This window comes from Limanda limanda, chromosome 22 (assembly GCF_963576545.1).
Source record: "Limanda limanda chromosome 22, fLimLim1.1, whole genome shotgun sequence".
Taxonomy (NCBI): Eukaryota; Metazoa; Chordata; class Actinopteri; order Pleuronectiformes; family Pleuronectidae; genus Limanda; species Limanda limanda.
This window is the reverse complement of record NC_083657.1, coordinates 8,703,215-8,726,978: the sequence shown is the minus strand read 5'-3', so window position 1 is coordinate 8,726,978 and position 23,764 is coordinate 8,703,215. Positions and strand designations below refer to the sequence as shown.

The window sequence follows — 23,764 nt, the reverse complement described above, 5'->3', positions numbered from 1 at the left end:
AGCTAACATCATCTGCCTCCAGCTCACTAATTATCACATTATATCTTGTTTTTGCTTCTGTAGGAAAGACAATTAGCTGTTTTATGATTATGGGTTGTGTACTGGACTATTTCTTGGCCGTAAACACTCTCTGCCCAGACAACCAGCAACACAAGATGTAGCATGTTAATTAGTGTGCAGATGCTGGAAGGCAGATATGTTTTTTTTCCCCCACTTCCCAGAGCTCAGAATAAATATGTACTGTCCAGATATGAGAGTTCATAATCATCTCATCTAACTGTCAAATAAGCATGTTTTCTACATGTAGAAATGTACCATTAAAAAGTAGACACACATGCAGTAAAAGTACTTTACTAATATCTCTGGCATCGGTATAGTTTTCCAGGCGGAGAGTCATCCGGCTGCGTGCACTCGTCCTCAGCTGCCTCCCGAAAGCTCGCTCGGTGAATCTAATAAATCACAGAGCATCCGTGAATGAATCCCGCGACGATAATGGCCATCATCTGGAAATCTTGCACACAGCTTTAGCAGAACGCACTCCTGTCCCCGCCCCAAACCTACTCATTGCTCTGGAACGCCCCAAAAAAAACAGAAGTGATGAATTTATACAGTAGTCTCTCCCCCTGTGTGTGCGAAAGCTTTGAAGACTATGCCGCAATGAACCCGAATGCATAATGCATGAACTTGCCTTTGAACGCCACGCCGTGCCAAATGTAGTAATATTTTGTCTTCCCCTCTTCCTTCCCTTCTCCTCCCCTCCCCGTGCACTCACCCTCCCTGACTCACTGTACTTCTGTCCTTATTTGAGCCAATTTCACACAGGCTCCTCCATCGCGTCTCCATCTAATTATTTCTTTTGTGTTGAGCTAGGACGTCATTGAATCCTAATCAGTGGCAGGAGGACGGCGAGAGAGGGACAGAAGAGTTATGCACCAGTGTGAGAGTAGTTGTCTAAGTGTACCTTGTATAAAAAACAGCGAAACGATAAGCAGTAGCTTTTTGTTTGTGAGTACCTGTCGCTTTTTTTTCTTGTATATCGTATCAGGAAAAGAAAAAAAGACGACACACACACACCGAGCGCCTGGAGGTGTTTTCACGTTTCTGTGTTGTTCCTTTGGTCTCTGGATGCTCCCTTCTCCCCTCAGTGATCATTTTAAAAGGAAGAACATCTGCTTACGCCGAATCTGTTTGTGTTTGTGCGCACGCCGTGTGCATCACCTCACAGATCACACAGTGGGTTCCCGTAACGTTTGCTCGAATTCCACCATCAACAAGGTAGACGAACTTAGATGCCTCTGTGCCGCCTCGGCGCCCCGCAACACAACAGCTCCCAGCATGCATAGGGAGTACAGGATGTTTGTTAATTATCCACACTTGCATCAGGGCGCTGCACGCCGTCTCCCAATCCTCTTCAGCCTCTGGTCCTGCTGATTCAAGGCGGCTAGACGACATATTAAGCTTGTGCCGGGTAGTTCACGGTCATAGCACAGCTACTCAGAGGGTTTACGTGACATTTATTTGTACCTTTTGTGTGTGTGTGTGTGTGTGTTTCAACAGAGCGTCTCCCGCATCAATGACATAGTGAAGCAGGTGCTGCTGATTTTCCCACATTTCTGTCTGGGCAGAGGGCTGATTGACATGGCCAAGAACCAGGCGATGGCCACGCTCTTCAGCAGCTTTGGTAAGACGCCGCAAGCACTATCATATTACAGCTTATCACTCAGGCAAATAAATATTTAGTTTTAATTTCGGGAAAGTCGTGCTACGCTTCAAAATATGCTTTTCTTTCAAGGGAAAACAATATGTGCTTGTAAAATTCCTTTCAACAGGCTTTCAACCTGCTCCCACACACTTTAGCTAATTCTGTGTCAGCATCTCTGCCGCTGTGAATATGTGGAACCGACGCTTCGCAAAGATCAGATCAGGAGACTCAGATCTTTCCAGAAATGCGTAATTTGTCAAAGTGTGAAGATTCAGACTGGTACAGATCAGAACACATGATCAAATCAACACTGCCGCCTGTGTTTTAAAGGTTAGACAGAATCTGCATCTGCCAACATGTTGATGTTTCTGAAGACACAAAATCATCCAAACAATATTTCTTTTTGAAGGAAATGTTTGATAACAAGCAAGATTTATTTCCTTGTGCTTTGTTGTGAACTTTGTAAAAGGCTTTTGTTGTCATGATAATTAGTCTCTGCAGATTTTAAATTGTATAAGTTTTAAGGTTGTGCGACTGATATGTCGTCAGTTTTACAAATATTTGGTCAAAATGACCAAACTAAAGAATAAGAATTTAAAACTGATGACAAATCAAACTATTTCACTATTGAACAATATTGCTAAATGAAAATCTAAAAGGGAAGGAAGGATTGCAATGATTTCTATCCAATACATTTCAATTCAACCACAGGTGGCGATCAAGGACAAATGTTTTCACCAGATTCCTTTTCAATCTGATAGTCATTGAGATGGCTCAGAAGTGTTGAACCAACAAACTGACTAACAAGTAGAAACATTCTCCTTTTGCCAAAATCCACTTCATCCCTCTCGTTAACCAGGTAACAGAACCTCAAACACCACTTAACCAACACGACCAGTATCGCCAGTCCCACACCTGGTCTAGTCCTCTCCACTGTGGGTTAAATTTAAACAGGCGACGGGCTGAAGAGCGGAGCCGGGTCTGCCGGAGGTGGAGCCCGGGTTGAGGGGGCCATCAAGAGGCAAAGTGGCACATGAAAGAGGAAGAGGAGTCGAATCTGTGGAGAGATGGAGCAGGAAATGGTGGTTTGAGGAATCATTTGCGGCGGAGAGAAAAGCAATCACGACTTAAAAGGGCTGGTGTGGAGAGGGGCTATTTACCAGAGAATGAGACCAAAAGCGCTTTCGTTTTTCTTGTCTACTCACTCTTTCCCCCCCATCAGAGTGGAGGACTGTAGCAGTGTGTGTGAGGGGGGGGGGCGCTGTCACCGGTTCACTTACATGTTCATTAGCCAAAGAGGCTTCAACATGAAAAGTACAGCATATCAGCTCTTTCCTCATATTACACAGGTGACAGGATTTATTATTTTTTTGTATTTTTAAGGCTAAGTGGCATTTCAACTGCTGGCTCTCAACACTGAATACATCCCGGGAACACTTCAAAGAGCTGACACGTTCCACCTCTCCTCTAACTTTTGACAGGGATGTATTTGGCTGGCCATGAAAGGAAATACTCGTTTGGCAATTCGTTTATTGTTTAGACGATGTTTTTGCTAAATTACTCTCTGAGCTTGTAGATAAGGGCTTGAAATTAGCGTGACTGTGACCTTGTAAACGCATTATCTGAGGAACGCCTCAAGAGACTACTTTCAAATTTGGCGCAAATGTTATTTTACAATCGCAGATTAACTGAGTAGATGTGGGTGGTTAAAGGTCAAAGGTCAGGTGTTTTGCCTCTTTATAATGACATCTCAAGTCTCCCCTTAGCAAATACCTTCAGATCAAGCATAAACTGATTTGATTCCATCGGTCATAGGTCACAGTGACCTTATGACTCTGGAAAAATAATATGTATGAAAACCTGAAGCTGCACTGATTGGTAGAGATATACAACCATATGGTGGAAATTCCTATTGACAGTTTTCCCTTCTTTCTACCTTCTCTTTCAGGGGAAGACCGTTTCGAGGATCCACTCAGCTGGGATATGGTGGGAAAGAATCTTTGTGCCATGTCCATCCAGGGAGTTGTCATGTTTGTCATCACAATCCTCATCCAGTATAAGTTCTTCTGCAAACCGAGGTAAAAGTTTCTGTCAACTAAAGCTTTGTCAGATTTAATTAACTCAAGTTGTTTTAAAAGGGAAGAAAACAAATCCTTCAGCCTATCAGTCAGATCACCCTCATATTCTCCTCCATTTAAATTAGCAGTCCAAAACCAAGGTTGCCATGGAAACTAATGCCTGGGCTTCTACATCCACTGCTTCTGCTATTCATGAAAATTGCAGAGATTGTTTTGCTGAGCTTAAACTTTGACCAGGATAATTTCTCCTGCGAGTTCATGTTAATTGAAATGAGGGGTGTTATGCCAATTGTGGTTGACTTCTCTCTGGCAGGCTTATTTCTGGGAAGTCATTATCTGCGGAGGAGGAGGATATCGATGTTGCACGGGAGCGTGAGCGAGTGCATGAAGGCAGAGCCCAGAATGACCTTCTGAAGATCTGTGACCTCACTAAGGTACCGTGAACTTCATTTTTGCCTCCCTGGTTGTTTTCTAACATTACCCAGTAACACCCTACACCATTAGAAACTTTTTAAAACATCTCTTTTAACCTTTTATTTAACCTGGAAGCCTCTCGAGATACATTAGTGCTTTTACAAGGGAGACCTTTAATCGTGAATACTCTCCTTCATGCATATGAATGCAGGATTTTTTTTTTTTTGTAAAGTGCACCTGAGGTATTTGGTTTGCGAGAAAAAATGGAAAAGACAGGTTGTTTGCAAAGCCTGCAGATCTGAACTTTCATCGAATGTGGGCATGAAAACCAGACAAGATTGCATTTTAAGGGATGTAAAGGTCCGTGCTCTTTTGCACTTTAGTTCTTCCCCTTATTCGACCGTGCTGTGAGAGTGTTTGCCTCAACACTGTCGAGATTAACGCTTCATCCAACCCCAGATGTTCCCTCGCTGCAGGCGCCGCGGCAGCGGGAAGTGTCACCGCAGCTGCCTGCAATGCAGCTCCAGTGCCAACAGCTGGACAATCTAACAGCCTTTTGCTTCTTAGCGCCCTTCTTCACTCCTTTACTCGCTCGGTCTTCTCTGTCTCACCAAACTTAATCCGTCGCTCATTGCTCATGAGCCCAGACGTGCACTACGCTCCCGAGGGTAATTACTAAACAAGCGCCGGGTGAAACAGTTGGACGGGTAATGTGTTACACATCATCTCACAAGGTGAAATGTTCACTTTTCAGAGGAAAACTTCCCGAATGCACTCAATCCCTCCAAAACACATGTAAAGTACTGTACAGTACAGTACAGTACTGTACTGTAAAGTACAACTCTGAACAGCGCCAAAGAACACATTAGTTGTGACTGAGCTGGTCTGTTGTTGACAAGCAGCTCAGCTATCGTTAAGGTGCACCTTCATGGTTGACAACATTTCTCTGAGATGAGACGCTGTGGCCCATCATCACACAAAACAGTGGCAGAAGGCGTCAGGATTCCTCCTGCGGTGCCCTCATTGACTCCCACCACAGCTGTGCCCCATCCATTTGGGGTGCAGATAACAAATTGATCAATGAGCGCGTGGCTGCGGTGGCCACCCGCCACAGGCCGGGCCCCGTCATAAATCTAAACATGCCTCTGAAGCGATGGACAGGCCATCAATCATGTGTCAGGATCCTGCTCCTCCCCTTTCTTTTCCTTGCGGCTCTAGACAGCAGCGTTCTGCAATGGGCGCCACCTGCTAGCCTCCACTTAGCTGCTGCATTAGCATCGGCACCGTAATCGATGGAGACTGTAATGGAAGTGTGTCCGTCTGCGAGTAACTTCCAGGCCCGGTGCTGTCACTTCACCTTCCAGTCACTCACTAAGCTGACAGAGGAAGTCTTAAGGAACCTGGTGTCCAGGGGATGATGAGATGCATCTTGGCACGCTGCGAGTAGATTCCCAGTGCTGGTCGATATCATATTTATATTTCATACCGCCCATCAGCTTTAGTTTTTAATGCATATATCTAATACCATTAATGGGGAAGTAAACATATTCACCAGAGCTAAAGGATAATGGACACACACAAACAAGAAAACTCCACAGGGAACCTCTTAATTTTGATGGGTTTGAATATTAATTAAGTAAAGTTTTGTTATTGCTTTAAATCATACATTTTTGAATCAATAGCTGATCTGCCTGCCACATGGAAAAGTTATTTTAAAGCCCCGGCTCACCTTCAGTCCAGGTGTTCTCTAGTTTCTTCTCAGGGTTATACAGGTGGGGACATATTGGATTTTCATGACAGCTCCACGCTCCTGTTACTGTTGTTGTGAAGCACCTGTTTTAGACGGATGTTGGTTGACATTTGTTGTTATTTGTGACATCCTGAATTCCCACAGTTCCTCTTTGTTCAATCAGTAGGAGTTATAAAACAACAGTAGGTTTTATGAACACCATGCTAAACACCACGTTTGTTATAATGTTTCACATAGAGTGAGAGTGGACCCGCTTGACTGATATATATATATATATATATTTATTTGTTTTTGAGTCTGATACGTGACCTGTGCTGAGCTTTAAACTTTCAAACAAACTTTGGGGAAAAAAAAGGTTTGTTGTTTATTCCACATCTCCCTCAGCACACGTTGCCATTATATTTACTGTGGATATTTCTTTCTGTCTAGCGTCAGGACATCAAACATTTTCAAATGCCAATATGTTGTGACCTCTATTCTACACAATTTCCTCCTTTCATGTTGATATTTGCCTCTCCACACGGGTGCTCAGCTTATGTTATCATTATATTAATAATGTATATTTCCCGCTTGTTGTGAGCCTCATGTGTCAGCTACGTAAACCTGTTGCTAATAGAGGGATTGTGCAGATGGATCTTGACAGTAATACACAACAGATACACTTATTTTAAATAACATATCAGCCTATCATCATTATTGCTGTAATATTATTTTTTATAGTTGTTGAAATTGTTTTGCTGCCTCGCTGTTTATGTTCCCTTGATAATTAGCACTGTGGCTATTTAAGTAAATCAGAGAGTGATTAGCGCTCAGGAAGAAAACCATGTATTTTCTGAGATGTTTCTCAGTCTTTATTGAGCTTAGTTATTTATCCACAAAATATATAACTTTAGCCATTCTTTATTCCGTCCTTCATTTTTCCTCATGGTATGATTTGTATAAAATTGTATTTTAGAAGTAGATACTTTCGGTCAGTTATTTAAAACCTCGTAAAGAGTGAGAAGATGACCCGCCACTGTCTTTGGGTGTGGTAGGATAACATGATGGACCACATGTTGTCGACTCCTTCTACACAAAGCGGTGTCGGTGTCATGTTTTACCTCCTGGCGTTTGGCATCCAGAGCCCAAAGCTTGAGATTTTCAAACCCCGTACCTACATTTAAGAGATTCTCAACTCCTGCCATGGCGTTCTCTCGACTGTCTCTTCTGATTAGACGCCGGCCTGCTTATCAAGACAGCTGCCGTGGTGCTGGAGTCAGAGGAGAATTATCCTTTAATTGCCTGCCTTCCGTACACGTATCGGATCTTTGATGTAGCTTTAGTGCTGCAAACTACCACTAAAAAGTGCAGTGGGTAACACAGGTTGATAAGTGCTGAGTGCAGCTGCCAGATGGCACAAAGGGAATGATGGATCTATGCAACTCCGGCTTTTATCAGATGCTTTTGATGTGCCAACTGTGAAATAAATACAATGTCATGTCAGGTTTGAAGTGGCAGTTCTAAATTTACATTTTCGCCTGGCAGCGGTACGGACACATTTGCGACAGCTGACTCTTTCTGACGGTGGATGGCTGTTGGTGTTTAGAAAAAACGATACACAGGAAATGTACTGAGAAAGGTAGCTGTCACTTTTCCCGTCACTGAACGTTCTTTGTTTCGCAGCGTTTAGAGAAGTTGTGTTTTTTAAACTTTTTTCAAAACTTTGAAAAGCAGCTAAAAAGTCGTCACTCTTTTGTAACTCAAAGGGCTGCAGATCCGTCCTTGATTTTGATGCTAAATGTCCAAACTGTCACACGCTGCAACAACAACAAAGCCCTCATCTTGTCTTTTTTTGTGCTGGACCAAGACGATGCTGCTTTCAAGCCACTTTGAAAATATATCAAACCTTTACATGGTCTTGGATGTGGAAAAAGCCCTCGTGCAGTAACTCATTCTGTTGAGTATTTGCCTGTTTTTCCACGTCTGCATGAATCCTCTTCACTTTGAGTGAAGGTTTTCTTTACCTCCTCTGGTGGGGATTTTTCAGATGCTATAGATGAGAATGGAAACTTGCAGGGAGGAGGCAGGTCAGCGTGGGAGGAAATGGATGCGGCGTGGAAAGTTTCTCAAGTGAGATGTGAGAGACATCAAGCGCGTTCTCATTTCCAGTGCCGCCATATGATCTTAGCAGGATACTGACTCACAGTCAGAATGCGAGAAGTTTCTTTTTCCTCTTTGTCTTGAAAGGTGCAATCCTTTTCTCTCTTCCATCGGCAAGGAAGGGATTTTGTTGGTTTATCGATTTATTTAATAGCACTTTCTTTAACTGTGTTTTATGAAAAATCGGTTATCAGACCACTTTTCATATACAACTTTATAAATTCATGTAGGATTGTTCAGCCTTGTTATAGGTGATTTTTTTGAGTGAAGTTCTACTTTAGCCATATTTTCTTAACCATGGTATTTTTTATCTACCTAAATGCTCCCTTTTTATTTTCGGATGTTGTGTATATACATTTTTCTTTGTTCTAATTGCCTCATATTTATATCTATATTGCCTCTCCCTACATGCAAGTGTTTCAAACCATCTGGCTCATCCTAAATGTTGCAAATGATCCCTTCTGGTTAGAATTTGTTTCCTTCACCTTCTCTGTCTTTTTCCCTTCTTTCTCTCTCCACCTGCTTCTTCCATCTCACCTCCTCCCCGCTGCTCTGCTTTATCGCTCCACATTTTTCTCATGCCTTCCTCTCAGTTATCTTCCTCACTGTCTGCTCCCCACCCTTCCCCTGCCCCCTCTGCCTCTTTCTCTCTCTGTCTGGCTGCTTGATTCATTTTATCGCCCCTCTCCCTGCAGGTCTACTCTCGGAAGAGCACCCCCGCTGTGGACAGGCTATGCGTGGGCGTACCTGCTGCAGAGGTGAGACAACTGCTGCCGAATCACACAACACCCCTTTCAAGCCACATGGAGGAAGACTTTTTCACATTTGCACATTTGATAACTTCTGAAATTCACCAACAAAGCCCTCACAAATATTCACACACACAGCGATGGACAGAGATTGTCTGAGCGGGCTTTGTCTGAAGGTTCGAGTTGTTGTGGAGAGAAGGTGTTTGGAAGGAGCACTAATCTCTTTATCCGGCTGGTTTTCTTGCATTATGCTGCTGCCAAGCATGTGTGAGCTAAAAACACACAATAAGGCTGTTGTTAAGTTCATGTTAAGTTCACTACATGTATAAATTGGCTGAAGGAAACAACCAAATACAAAACTTGGCACAGTTTTGGACCGAGAATCCTTCAAAAAGTCTGAGTAAAGCATCCTTCCTCATTACCATGCTATATATTACACATGCCTCTCTCTCTCACACACACACACATACACACACACTGTACCGCCGGAAGCCTGCTTTAAACATAATCCCAAACGCTGACAGGAAGTCGTGATTGGTGGGCTCTGTGCTGATATCCATCCTCTCTGCCACTGTTTACCCAAAGCCCAGTGTAAATGCCAGCGGAGTATTGTGATTCACGGGACTCTGCTGATCACACACCGCATTTCCATGCATTATTTACATCGAGCTTAGCCCACCCTCTCTTGCATTCACAAGCGCGGGTCACAAACAAGCAGGGATCAATGAATGACGGGAATCAAATATTTATGCCCGAGCCGGAGCACCTCGGGCGGGTCACGTGGCCGCCGGGGTGCCGGGGGTGAAGTAAAATCAGCAGCATCTGGGAGAAGAGAAGGAGCAGGGACAGTGTTTGTTGTCGCAATTTACACAAGCAAGGAGGAATACTGTAGGGAAGTTTTTTTTTTTTTGCTGCACTGTGTGTTTGCCGTGTTGATTTAGTGTCTGTCGTTTTGTTTGTGTACAGACATACCCTGAAATATTTGTTATTTTGCTAAACATTGAACTAGTCAGTGGACAGTAGTTACAATATTTGCACACTCTATAGAGAAACTTTATCATATTTACACAATATTTGGAATGTCTTCCCGCAGAAGTTTCCCTACTGTTTGTTTTCCAATGATGCTTGTTTGTACCTAACACTGTTTTCCTAACCGACGCCTCCCCAGTGTTTCGGCTTGCTGGGAATCAATGGGGCCGGGAAAACCACCACGTTCAAGATGCTGACAGGAGATATCCCAGTCTCCGGTGGAGAGGCCGTCCTAAACGGATACAGGTGAGGTGCTAACTCCCGCTAGTGCAAGTAACTCATCATAATTAGCCACCCAAGATGGCTGCTCAGGTGGGGATGGAGCTGGGGAGTGTTTTTTTTCTCACGGCTGACACCCTTTTCTCAGCTTCTCTTGTTCTGCGAAACACAGCTTTCTACTCCTCTCTCTCTCACACACTATTTTTTTTTCCTCTGCAAGGTTTGGATGTCTAGATGTCCTTTTCAACTTTGCCTCTCTCATGTCTCCTCACCGCAATATCCTCAGAAATGCTGAAGACTCTGCTCTCTGTCTTTCTTCCTGCTCCCTCTTTCGCATATATCATTCCTGTTCACATCTTTCGCCCTGTACCTCGCTCTGTTTTCCCTCTGTTCCTGCCTTGCAGAATCAGTCGTGAGAAATCTTTGTACATGTCAAAAAATACCTTGACAGCATCAATACGTGATTCAAGCAGTCGAGCGAAGGGAGGCTTTCTCTTCCTTATTTTTAGGAACAAACGACTTGTGTTCCTGTGCTTCGGCGTGCATCTGCGAGGCAGCACATCCCAGCGTGGTGGAGCGTGAGCTGCGGTTTGGGTTGTGCATCAGACAGTTGCCACAGTTGTTCTCGTATAAATCTGGTATTTGACAAAGAAGAGGAGCCGAGCGGTGCAAGGCTTGACAACGCATTGTTAATGTTGATTAATGCGGGTAAAGCGGATCAAAGCAAGGAGACCTTCAGCTGGAACAAAAAGTGGAAAGAGAGAAAAACAGATGTGAACACGCCTCCTCTGCATTCAGCTCATTATGCCTTCAGCGCATCGGCAGAGGAGAGTGATCGACAGAGGAGAATGAGCAGCGTCTCTTAAATTTAAGTCTCAGATCTTCTGACAAGTCCGTGTCTTATTTGTGATTGTGAGCTCACACGGAAAAGCTGTCTATCTGTTTACCGCCCGGCGCAACTCCGCTGAATGCTAAAAAGTAAAGTTGACTATTTGCTGTGCTCAGTGGCAACCAGCAGGAGTGACTCATCGACGGAGCTTGGTAAAAGTCGAGGAACAACCTGACAGGAGCAGGAGACCGTGCACCTCAGTTGAGATTCTAAAGAGCGTATTGATACCAGTATGATAAATATGAAACTGCGGCTGGTGAGCAGATTCAATAATCATTTCTTTATTACCACTTTTGATGCCCCACTACTTTTATCGCATCTCTTCACAACGTTTACTGTTTACAACATACAGAACCCGTGGACTCAATCTCTTTGTGTATACGTTTATGGTGCATACACCTTTATACTCTATACATTTCTTTGCATATGCCATTGTGCATTACTGTCTGTACCATTCACCCCACCCCCCTCATTGAATTATTCTTGGTTTTTGTTAAGTTTCTGATGTCCTGTTGTCAACAAAGCTCTAATTATTAATACCAATAAATTAACAGTGGTACAGCAGCATAACAGAATAAAAAAGGATTTGGCGCATCAGAATAAAAAAGTAAAAAATATGTAGCATGCAATCTACCATGCAACATTGGGAAATATAAAAATAGGAGCAATACAAACATGGGGCAAAGAATGGGGTCAACACAGGGGAAATATAAAAACCGCATATATTGTAAACAGGAATCACATTCAGCAGCTGAATCTACCAGTTTCACATACAGAGATATTGAAACATTGAAATTGAAATAGTTTAGCATACAGACTGAAAGTGGAGAAAAACAACAATCCTGTGCAAAGGTAAAAAAAAGAAATAGCTCTACCTCCAGCACCACAAAACTTTGCTGTATAACACGATACAATAATATCTTTTTACACATTTTTTAGGTCAAATGTAGAGTGGCAAGAAAAATTGTCGTTTGTCGTGTGTCGTTTTCCTTGCGTTTGTTTTTAGTTGTTTTTATTTTCGCACGAGGCCATTATTTCCCCTTTTATTTTGAAACCTCTTTCCTTACCTGTGTCTCTTTCTTCCTTGATGACCTGCCTGCCTTAACTAGTTTCAGCTGCTTAACTCTGTGCCTTGAGTGTTTGTTCACGACTAGCTCCTCTCCTCAGTCTGTTTGAGTTTGTCCACTGCTTGTCCTCCTGATATTCTGCCTGCAGCCTTCTAAGTTTCTGGATTTTGTTTCCCGCCTGTTCACCTGCTCGCAAGTCAACATTAGGACAGGTTAATTGGATCTGTTCTCGTTTTGCATCTGCATTTGGGTCCTGATTGTTTACAAATGGATACCTTGCTTAGATTTCACTGATACGCATTGCAGCTGCTCAAAGAGAATAAAAATAATCTCAGAGTAACAGCTCAAGGCCTCTTTGGCAGCTGGTTTAACATCTCTGTTCATGAGTCGTAACATGTACACCATGTATGAGGGAATGAGGAAGCTGTTCTCCAAAATAAACCCATCACCGGGTGCTCAAAGTTTGCCAAAGAGCCTGGAGCATGGTTGAATTGTTTTTGAATAAAATGCTGTATTTTGCATGGAGTAAAAAAGGCCACTGGAAAGTAAAAGAAATAATAATCTCGGCAGTGAAGTTCTGGGCCTGAACAGCTCGACATCACTCGAACATCTTGTAGAAGTTGAAGTTTGGTGATGAAGCAGAAGAATGACCCAAAGCAACTAAAAATATCTACCACAGAATGATTTTATACACAATCTGCAGTTTACAGGAACCTGATCAGAGTCCAATCCCTACAGAGGTTGTGTGGAATGAGGGGGGGCTTTTCACTCCAGGATTGAAATAATGTTCTGAATGATCCTCCTGAATGTGGTTCAGTTCTAATCCGTATCTAGAAGCTCTTGTTTGAGGTTATTGCTGCCGAAAGGAGATTCAACCAGTTACTCAACCTAAGGGTGCACTGCCTTTTCTTCCAGCTGCACTGTGAATGCTTAATGGCTGTGAAAGATTCTAATTGTCTGAGCGTTATTACCTTACGCACATATTTTGACCGACTCATGCAGAAAACCAGATAATTCAAAAGGGCTCGTGATTTTCTCGACACTGTCTATACAACGTATAATGGGTAAATTAGTAAGGTGCTGGAAGACGGAGCAGAGCGAGGCTAGCTGGGCTCTCTGCTGCAAACGTACAGTATATACTTGGTTGAGTTTCTAATATATATACATATCTGTTAAACTGTTAGAAATATCTATCTCATAATTCCATGAATCTATGTCAGAATGTGAGATGAATACCTCATGAACCGGCTTCACACATGGCATGTGTATTTAAGGCAGTAAGGCAGTGCTGGGAGGCGGAGCTTAAACACGCCTACCTACCCAAATGGTTGTTATTGTAAAAGGTCGATTCTTTGTTTGACGCACAGCAGCAGAATCCGTCCGGCTTGTACTACCACACTGAAAAGACAGAGCTAGTGACAGTAAGCCACGATGTGTTGTTCCTGAAAAGGCTGAATTACCCTTACCGCACAAACCATTATCCAATCTAAAACGAAACATAATGTTGGATGAGTAAAGCTCTTAGTTCTCTGCCTCATTGAGATACAGCAGCCTGCGAACACATCAAATCACATTTCGCCTGCCCGAGGCCGACCACTGCTCCGGGAAAATGACGTTTTAGGTGGAAAAATGGATCCAATATTATCTCTGAAAAAAACAAAGCATCGATAAAAAAGGAGGAAAAAATCAGCTGCAACATTTGTCCCCTGCAGGTGGTGGAAGTATTAATATTGTAGATTGCAGAAAGGGCATGTTTTCGTCCTGCTGCCATCACTTCCCGGCCTCTAGGGGGGGCACGTTGGTGTGCATGGAGCTGCATGCCTGGAAAAGATTTCAGAGATGGGATTTTTGGCGTTTGTTTGTTTCCCTGTCTGGCTTTTTGTTTCCGACACAGAGATTTTTAGCACTAACTGGAGACCAGAACGTGCAAATCAGCCACTCTGCTTCACCCAATTAGAGTTTGTGAGATTTGGAAAAATGGACTTTCACTCTCTCAGCTCTGATTTTGTTAAGTTATTGTGAATATTTGATGATTCTTTCCAAGCAGATCAATTTTAATCAGACTTCTCTTTGAAATAAAAAACAGAGTTTGAATGGTGTGTGTGTGTGTCTGTGTGTGTGTGTGTGTGTGTGTGTGTGTGTGTGTGTGTGTTTCTGTGTTTCTCGGCCGTGTGACTGCTTCCGATGTATATTTTATATCCCGCTCTCTTGTCTCGCTAGAAGAGTTTAATGCGGTCTTTAGAATCTCAACCAGAAACATTGATGTCCTCCATTGTCAAATAACACGTGTTCTCTTTCCCAGCATACGGACGGAGATGAGCGAGGTGCACCAGCACATGGGCTACTGTCCGCAGTTTGACGCCATTGATGACCTGCTCACAGGACGGGAACATCTGGAGTTTTACGGCAGGTTGCGAGGAGTACCAGAACACGAGGTCGCCATGGTAACCGTCCATTCCTCCGCTACTACTTCTTGTCCGTGTAGATTTAAATATGAAACAAGTTTCGCTGACTGTTTTACCCTTGAAGCGAAATAGCAGGAATATGAGTAACGTTTTGAAAGCACAGATGTATTATTTCAAGATATGTTCATTTCCCTTCAGAATATTTTTGAGTGTTTTATTTATTCTTTTTCAAACCATCAAATGGAAGGGAGTGCAAGGGCGAAGCTGCAGCACGAGTCAAAGTGATAGATAACCTCAATGGGAGAAGCCATACATAATGAAAAATGGCCAGTGGTGGAGAAGCAGCGGCTGTGGGTTGCGGCTCTACATTATTCAGCGTGCCTAGTGGTGTGGCCTGCCCTGTGCGGCCTCCCTGCACTCCACCCGCACCGCCCGCCTCTACAACAGTGAGATCAAACGAGGGAAGACGCTGGCGGCGACCAAAGGCCTTAAACTCTGCGCCAAGGCTTTGATCTTGTAGCCGCGACCTGATTCTGAGCTGCTAGCAGAGCTCTCGATTTTCACTGTGGCCCATTGTGTTATCGCCGGTTTGGTGGCGATCCTCCAACTGAACGTTTGCATCGTCTTATCTGAGAATTTGAGACGTCAACATGTAGTTTCAGACCTGGCGATATCGTGCACACAGGCGCTTACCCCGGATAGTTTGACGAGCCGTTGTAGAAATAGTAAGTACCTCAGCAGCCTGTGATTAGGGTCTTACAGCGATGCCAGCTGCCATGCTTTGTCCTTGAAAGCCACAGAGCTTAAATGCCAAAATATCCACCGCAGAAACTCAGCGAACCCTGTCTCTTTTCTTTTCTTCTCCTCTCCAAAAGGTGGCAGAGTGGGGAATCCAGAAGTTGGGGCTCGTCAAATATTCCAACAAATCAGCAGGGACCTACAGCGGTGGGAACAAACGCAAACTCTCCACGGCCATCGCCCTCATCGGCTGTCCTCCAGTCATCTTTCTGGTGAGCTTCATTGATGTCGGACATTGCGAAAAACGGGATACGCTTCTGTGTTATTAAGACTTAAAGAGTGTAATGCTTTGAATCAATATTTATGTGGTGCAGATGTTGGGATTACAGCAGATCAGTTCTTCCTCTGTCCAAACACAGAAGATGATGGAGTGCAGGAATTTATGCGTATGAAACGTATGCTTTCTAAATAGGGAAGTGGAGAAAAATAAGTTATGGGAGAAATTTTCAAATCCTCCGTGACTTTGCCGGAGGATTACAAGCACATTACTTGTGGATGAGCAGGGGGGGGGTTCACATACGGGTCGTGTTTAATTCACATTTTCAGGGAAGAACCGTAAAACACAGAAGTCTCTGTATGCATTCAATTCATATTCATATTCATCACGACTTACTACTCACTTAAAAATAATTTTCTCACTGAGGGAAGATTAATGAAAGCAGGACTCAGAATTTATTGCGTCACATGCTTCTAATTAAGTGGTTTTAATGTGAATGAGGAAGTTATGGCGGCTTTAAGGGTTCCCTGAAGTATGAATTTTTATTCGGATTATCGCAAATTTTACCTCACAATCCATGTTTCACCCATTAAAACCGCATTATCAAATATAGCTTAATACAAAATAAAAAAATTTCAGCTTGTACTCTCTGATAACTTCAAGTGTCAAACAGATCTGCATTAAATGTGTTCAATTCTTTCAATTTACTTTAGAACCTTTAGATATACTGGATAAATCCTTGAGGGGTGAAACACACTTACAATGATTTCAAGGTTAAATAGAGAGACAGAAGAAGAGCCGGAAAAATCAACAACAACATAGAACCAAACTCTAACATTTCCAGAATCAACCGAAATGTTATGTTAGACATTACAACTAAAATAACTAGGCCCGAAAAATAAACAGAAAGGAATTGCACTTTGAATTCGGAAGGATTAAAATGTCATAATGCCCTTTCTAACAATTATCATCATGTAATGACTATTCCATAATAAATTACATTTACTGAATTATCTCTCCAGCCATTTCGGTTTCCTGGCTCAGTTCACCAGAGCTCCCCTGTCCTAAACCTCCTTATTTACTCGGCTGAGCATGGCGAGCCTTTACTTTGAGGCAGCGGGGTAATGTGCTGTCAGTGTCTGTGTCAGCTTCAGCATTGTGCTCGATCCCAGGGAGCCCAGACCGGCCTTGAGGCAGTGCCACGTAGGGTTTGCACCGGGACACATTGGGCACGGTGATGGAAATGCCCCATGGGATTTGTAGGATTCTGCGAGCGAGGGAGAGAAGCCGGCCTGGAACAGAACCAGGCAATGGACTGAGTACTGTCACTCTCTAATCGTGCATGGACAGACTAGCCCTGAGGAAAGAGAAACAGCAAGTCACTGTGACAATGTGTGTGTGTCTGTGTGTGTGTGTAGATGGCTTCCGAATATGTCTCCATTGTGTCTGCATGTGTATATTCTGGAATCACTCAGATGTTATCTATGTAGTGAATGCCTGTGTGTGTCTTACATCTGTCCCGGCTGCCTCTCCTCTTATGTGTGTGCTCACAAACACAGATGGATGACAAATTAAAAGAACATTAAGCATCCTGGTAATGTATCGGTCTTAGTCTTCTGGCCATTACTGGATGCATTGTTCAAGTTATTCCCTCTTATGATGTTTCGATAGAGAAATCTACAGTTGTTCAGTTTGGTTGACATTAACTGATGTGTTGAAAGTAGAGCTGTCAGTTTAACGCGTTATTAACGGCGTTAACGCAAACCCATTTTAACACCGTCAATTTTTTTAACGCTAGTTAAAGCAGAGCTGCAGCTGCAGCTTCAGTATCTGTGTTCGCCTCCAGTCTGACCTGGTCACGCTTTTTGTTTTAATATTTCACCAACTAAAATATATATTTTTAAGCTATTGTAGCGTCCCCGCTTACACAGGACACGGGACTTCTTCGTTGTTTAGTAGCTTTTATTATCCTACACGGACAAGTGCACTCCGTCACTCGCACACATCAACAGCACTTCACTTCCTCATTGAGCCCCGATCCCCGAACAACCCCATCCTATTGGTCCAAACAGTCACATGTTCCACCCAGACCCCTTCACTGACCCTCAGACATCAGAACGCTCCTTCAACACAGTGTTTTACTGAACATACGTCAAAACCAAACATAAACATAAACCCAGTCCGTTACACTATTAGGCTGCAGCTATATGGTTTTATTTATTTAAAAATAGGGTACTTCTTATTTCATACATTTTCCACAAATATGGGGAGGACTCAAATAGCCCTACAAAGTTCTGTGTTTAATTTATTTCAAAGTAGGCCGACACTTGCCTGTGTATTTTGTTTGTTTGTTATTTTGTTGCTTGTCTGTTTGAGTAGCTGGCTGAAAGCAAAGAAGTTGGAGGCTTACCTTTTATTGGTAGCCTATGGTTCATTGTTTCTGAAATAAGAGGCCTGACTGCTATGTTCACAGCAAACTTGAAATTTTTTTAATATTAAGCCATGGTTTAACTGCACTATAGGCTGCACTAGAGTCCTTGTTTACCTGAAATGTGCACTTCATCATTTTATTTTGTACTGCCCTGTTTGGCAATGTTGTTTTTCAATAAAATAAAACATTTGCATAAAGCAAGCCAATCTACTTTTCCATGTTGATAAGAGCATTAAAACGAAAAAAATGATGGAAAATAAAATTAAATGAAGGGACATTTAGAATAGATAAAAATTTGCGATTAATTGAGATTAATCGCGAGTTAACTATGACATAAATGCGATTAATCGCGATTAAATATTTTAATCGTTTGACAGCACTAGTGGAAAGTAGATTTTCTTCTATAACCGATGTAGGGTGATGTGACATTATTACCAAATTGAAATGTAATAGAAACTGTTTTTAAGACTAACTGTTTATTGCAGGATGAGCCGACTACTGGGATGGATCCTAAGGCCCGCCGTTTCCTGTGGGACTGCATCCTGAGTGTCATCAGAGAGGGACGCTCAGTCATTCTCACTTCACACAGGTGAACACTCTCTCTTTATCTATTGATCGTGTCTGATGGATTCAAGCTTCACCCGCTCAAATGTTTGGACTCGTCGCAGAGAAAAGCGGAGCCACCAAATTGTCCGTAAAATGAATGTGCACCGTCAATATCCCAATTATAATTGATTTGAGTTCCACTGTAGTTGAAAGATATTGTTTCCTGTGTAGCAGTTGCCATTTGTTGCCAGAAACACATTTGCTGCTCGACAGCTTTCATGAAGCATGAGGCCATATTGACTGACTGGTGCCTTTTTTTTTCTTTTCACCATGAAAAGAGAAACTGTCAATATCGGCTCTGGAGTCTTTTCATTATCCAAGATATCCTGGAGCAAAGTTAACTTTCACAACTTTGTTTTCAGTAAGGAAAATATAATTAAATTCCTCCTTTTTTTGGGGTGAAACCTAAAACTTGACGGGCCGAGTAGAAATGGAAGATTAAATGATTTACGTTCCTGCTCTTTTTCCTAAGTCGCCGAGCGTTTGTGTTATCCGAGTTCCTGGCAGTTGAAGGGAATAATCTGTGCTGCTGTTTTGTTTTGGAACACATTTCCCCTTATTACATGTGTCGCCTTCATCCAGAACTAAAAGCAATTGTTGTTGTCCCGGCCAGTGTGGCAGAGCCGCATCCAATTGTCCATGGCACGGCCAGGTGGTCGTGTTTTGTTAAGTGGCAGATTCACCAGGTTTCACAAAGTCGTAATCCTAATTGTGTCATTCCTCAGAAGGGCCTCACAGGTTTCGCCTCCACTACAAATGACTGCCGCACAAACAGAGAAGAAAAATGAGATGATAAAGACTGCAGATGGTCCCTATCGGTCCCTCTAATGACCAAATATGTTTTCTGTTCAGGGTACTGAAGTAGACATGAAAGATGCTGAAACCCAAACTTTAACTGTAAATAAGCAAAAGTCTCTTTGTATCTACAGATCAACAAAATAAGGCAATTGTATATAGTCTCAAATTGAATTGTATTCTTTCTACTTCTTGTATTGGATCGAAGACATTATAGTAGCTGGAGGAGAAGGACCGGCATTAAAAAAATCCCTTAAATGTCTCTTATGGGTCAAAAATCGAGTTTGAACGTAATTGATGTGACGCACGATGTGTTTGAATGTGTCCTCAGATGCCTCGGTGTCTCTGTGCGCGAGCCTCCTCCATTTCCGTAACAACATTACATTACTGACTCACTCTACTGATGCAATAGAGCTCAACAGTGTGGTTCCTGAAGTCAGAATCCCAATTGATTTTGATTGACAGCCATAATATTACCCATCCAAGGTGAAGCAATGTCATATTCTCCTCTAGAAGTCCAAATGATATCATCTGCGTTTGAAGAAAGTGTCAGGGAGGAATACGACACTACCCACAATCCTCAGGTGTAACACTGACGCCTCTGACTAGTGGAGCTCCGGGTTTCCATCGAAATGTTTACCACAACGAACCTCAGGCTTTTAGGAGGCATAGTTTCTTCAGTCTTATTATAATTACGTACACAGTCTTGGAGCCTTACCTTTTTTAAATATTATTTTTGCTCTGAATCCAAAGTTTTATGTTCCCAATTCGTATCGTAGCTGGTATTCTTAGTTTTAGACTTAAACTCTTTTTCTGAAACGTCGGCAGAGAAAATTACTAAAAATGGCCAGTCACTGTTGTGCTCCACAGGGAAAGATAGTAAGCACCCTCTGCTGGAGAGCCTCCGGGAAACATACTCTCTAAATCAGAGGTTTTCAACAGGGGGTCCGCGGAGGTACTGCAGGGGGGTCGCGAAATCTCTGGTTGATTAAATGATTTTTAAAATAAAAAACAATTTTTTTTTATTTTCTAACCAATTTTTTTTCTCAAAATTAAATGTCTTTAAATACACATTAACATGCATCCAACATATTCTGAGGCTGATCTGAACCTCTGCCTGACAACCTCCATCCGTCCAAGATTAGATAAGTTGTGTGTTACCAGTTACCAGTTATCAGGGTCCGACATCTCACTAATGTGGGAGTATGTGTGACATCCACAGATGGCTTGAGGATTCACTGTCTCTTCTACATGTATGTTTAAAATAAAAACATGAATCTGTGAATTACTTTCATAACTCAGTGTTGTATGCAAGAAGTATGTTTATAAATGGCACTGGCATGGTCACTCTGTACCTTGCACATGTTTAAATTAAAAACATGAATATATGAACCCGTGTAATATTTGAATAGTTTAGTATTGAATGCACAATAACAAGGTAGCTATGTTTATACATGGCACTAGGCCCAGTTTAATATAAAACACTATTTTATATAATATATGTAGTAGGGGGTACCTGCTCCATCTCTCTACCAGTTTGGGGGTCCTTGGCCCGAAAAACGTTGAAGACCCCTGCTCTAAATAAAAAATATCTAAGGGAAAGGACCCAAATATCTGATTTTACTGCTACATCTCATTTATGTCCCCTTCTTTCTTTCAACAGCATGGAGGAGTGTGAGGCCCTGTGCACACGCATGGCCATCATGGTAAACGGTCGCTTCAAGTGTCTCGGAAGCATCCAGCATCTGAAGAGCAGGTAAGGGTCCTTGTTCTCCATCCAGTGGATCAAATCCAAGGTTGAATCATAAAGAAAAAGGAAAACGCACAAAAAAAATTCTTTGAAGCTTCTTGAACTGAGATGAAAGAAATCTTCGCCTCTCACCGAGGTGCTCCGTTATTTATACTGTATGTATAAATAACATGGCCGTGTATATTGGCAATAAAAAAAAGAGTGTGATTCGAGTTTTTTCAAGGAAGAAAAGGAAATAATGCATATTCTTATTTTATCATGTATTGCTGGCCCTAAAAAGAAGGGCTGTGCAGAGAGAATAATACAATTTATCAACTATACAGCACTAGTTGAACTTCACCAACTCCCTAATGTCATTGTTATTAAATGAATAGTTTTTGATAAATATCCTTATAAGCTTTCTTGTAGCGATTCAGAGTTTCAGAGTAAAAGATCACTTGAGATTTCTTGAATTCGGAAAGTATCTGGATAATGTTTAATTTGTTTTGCTTCCTCTGACGTTTCCAGCCCTGTGGGTTTTGGTTGACGAAGCTAAAGACGTCCCTTTCTGTTAGAGTCGACCCATCAACACAACTGCATTGATTTCACATGAAAAGATCCATATAGGAAGCCAGCGTGCAGACGATCTAGTCTGTTTCCCAAATCTCTGACCATTATCTCCCTTTCACCATTGTTTCCCTCCAGACCCATAAATTCCATGTCCACCATCCCCGTCCTCATGCACACCCTTAATAGGTTTTGTACACGCCGCTTAATGTGTTTTGCTACGGCTCCATCACAGATATCTCCCACCCTTAAGTCTTAGCACTCAGCGCCACTCTCCGATATTCAGCTGACATTTCCCAGGGCCAGGCACTTATGGCCCCGGGCCCTGCGTGTAACAGTGAGGACGATCCATTATCTTAGGTACAGTCGGGCGACATTAGTACCACTCCATTGTGCGATCGTGTAAGAGGAAGGACATTACACTCACTGCACACACAAGAGCCAGGAACACGCGGTGGAGAGAGAGAGAGAGAGAGAGAGATCAATACACCCGGGATGAGGGGGTGGAGCAGACCATTTTTCAAGTCGTACGGGGGATTAGCGCAAAAGGGCCTGGAGCAACACGCAGGGGGCAACAGGGTCAAGGGTATTTCCCATCAAGAGCGTTAATGTCATATCATCGGCCTGGTTTTTAGATCACTCTGAGGAGAGGGAGAAAAGGCAGAAAAAAGAGGGAGGATGAGTGGAGGTAGAGAGGAAAAGGGCTAAAAACGGGAGAGCGATGTACCAATCAGTCCGCCCCAGATGTTGCGGTAATAGACCGATCCTTTGTGTCAATTACATCCCGCCTGCAGGTGGAAGAGCAGGGTGGTGTAAATAGTTTATGAACCACACAGGAGGTATTGGATAAGTAAGAGCTATGGGGGGGTGGGGGCGGGCAAACTGCAGAGAGGAGAACAGAGGGTTAACACGTGTCCCACTTCACTCTACATGCTATCAGGTAACAGGGACGCGTGAGAGGAATCCAGATAAGCGCGACGTCGACGCCAATTTTTTTTTTTTTTGCCGTCGCTTATTATAGATCTCGCGCGGACAATTTACACACGCCGCCGAAACGCTATCGCCGAGTTCTCGCCACGCGGTGAATCATTTCTAATTAAGCGTCGCCCTATCTCTCCGCGGCGCTTTGTGTAATTAATGTTTCGTGAGGTGTGGGACCCCGTTAATGACTGAAAAAGGCAATTAAGGACTGTCTCCTCTGTTTTCTTTTCTCGTCACCATCCCACCGCATGTTTGTGCTGCCGTGTTGGCCTACTCCCCCCCCCCCCCCCCGCCGGCCGCACAAACCCCTTCTTTAGCTTTATTAGCACGTGACCCTGCGCCCCATCAATCAAGCTTTTTGCGGTTGAAACGCTGTACGTCCGATATTTCACATCCGTGTCTGTAATGTGGTCACGGGGGGGGGGGCAGAGTCCCGCAAATGCACGAGCTGTCGCCGGTTTGCAGATGGGAAGAATTCCATCAGTCGGCAGGAGGTTGGAGTAGAGAGGAGGAGGTGGGGCGCACAGGCAGGTTGCGCGCACCATTGTCGCACAACGGGAGCAGCTGACCTACAACGCTGCCGGGGGTCTGCCTCCTCCTCCTCCTACCGCCTCACCCCCCACCCCCAACTTCTCCATCTCTTTTTCATCACGAGCCCCCTGAAAGGAGTGCAGGGTCTCACCGCGGGGCAGCGCTCACATTTTGACCCCCCCATTGCTCACATGTAATACATGGTCGCCCTCCCCCCATCACCTCCTCCCCCAATACTCATCTCCTTGAAAACCCCTCTCACCACATTACTCTTATTTATTCCTCCCGCTGCTGCTGCTGCTGCTGCTCTCAGGTGGCGAGTGTTCGGAACCCAGACATCCACGTGCTTGTTAGTGCTGCCCCCCCCCCAGTCCGGTGGTAACCTTGTCTTTATCTCTGAGATGCCCCCTCTGCCGCTCTAACAACCCCTCTGTGTATCAATCAAATCAGCCAAAATAATCCATTTGGACTGCCAGAGAGGTGACTGGCGTGTGAGAGGAGCCGGGGATTGAGTTTGGGGCGTCGGAATCTGGAGAGCGGACTGGCCATTTTTTAAGAAACTCATTTCTCATTTGCCTCCACGGTTGTTAAAAACATCCTCCTCTCCTGTCCCAATACTGAGTCCCTCAAATCAATCACGCGTTGAGGACTTTATGAAAGCCTGACAG

The 23,764-nt window shown here is 43.4% G+C and overlaps 1 protein-coding gene across 2 annotated transcripts in view; it reads left to right on the top strand.

Annotated features, from left to right (window-relative positions):
* Nucleotides 1-23,764, top strand: part of LOC132996200 (phospholipid-transporting ATPase ABCA1-like) — a 142,448-nt gene that overhangs the window by 105,099 nt on the left and 13,585 nt on the right. For both annotated transcript variants that reach the window (XM_061066530.1, XM_061066529.1), the window contains exons 40-48: nucleotides 1,558-1,681; nucleotides 3,651-3,780; nucleotides 4,094-4,214; nucleotides 8,779-8,841; nucleotides 10,001-10,107; nucleotides 14,339-14,480; nucleotides 15,317-15,451; nucleotides 18,373-18,476; nucleotides 20,952-21,044. In XM_061066530.1, coding sequence (XP_060922513.1) covers nucleotides 1,558-1,681; nucleotides 3,651-3,780; nucleotides 4,094-4,214; nucleotides 8,779-8,841; nucleotides 10,001-10,107; nucleotides 14,339-14,480; nucleotides 15,317-15,451; nucleotides 18,373-18,476; nucleotides 20,952-21,044 — 1,019 coding nt within the window. The remainder of the gene's footprint in view (nucleotides 1-1,557; nucleotides 1,682-3,650; nucleotides 3,781-4,093; nucleotides 4,215-8,778; nucleotides 8,842-10,000; nucleotides 10,108-14,338; nucleotides 14,481-15,316; nucleotides 15,452-18,372; nucleotides 18,477-20,951; nucleotides 21,045-23,764) is intronic.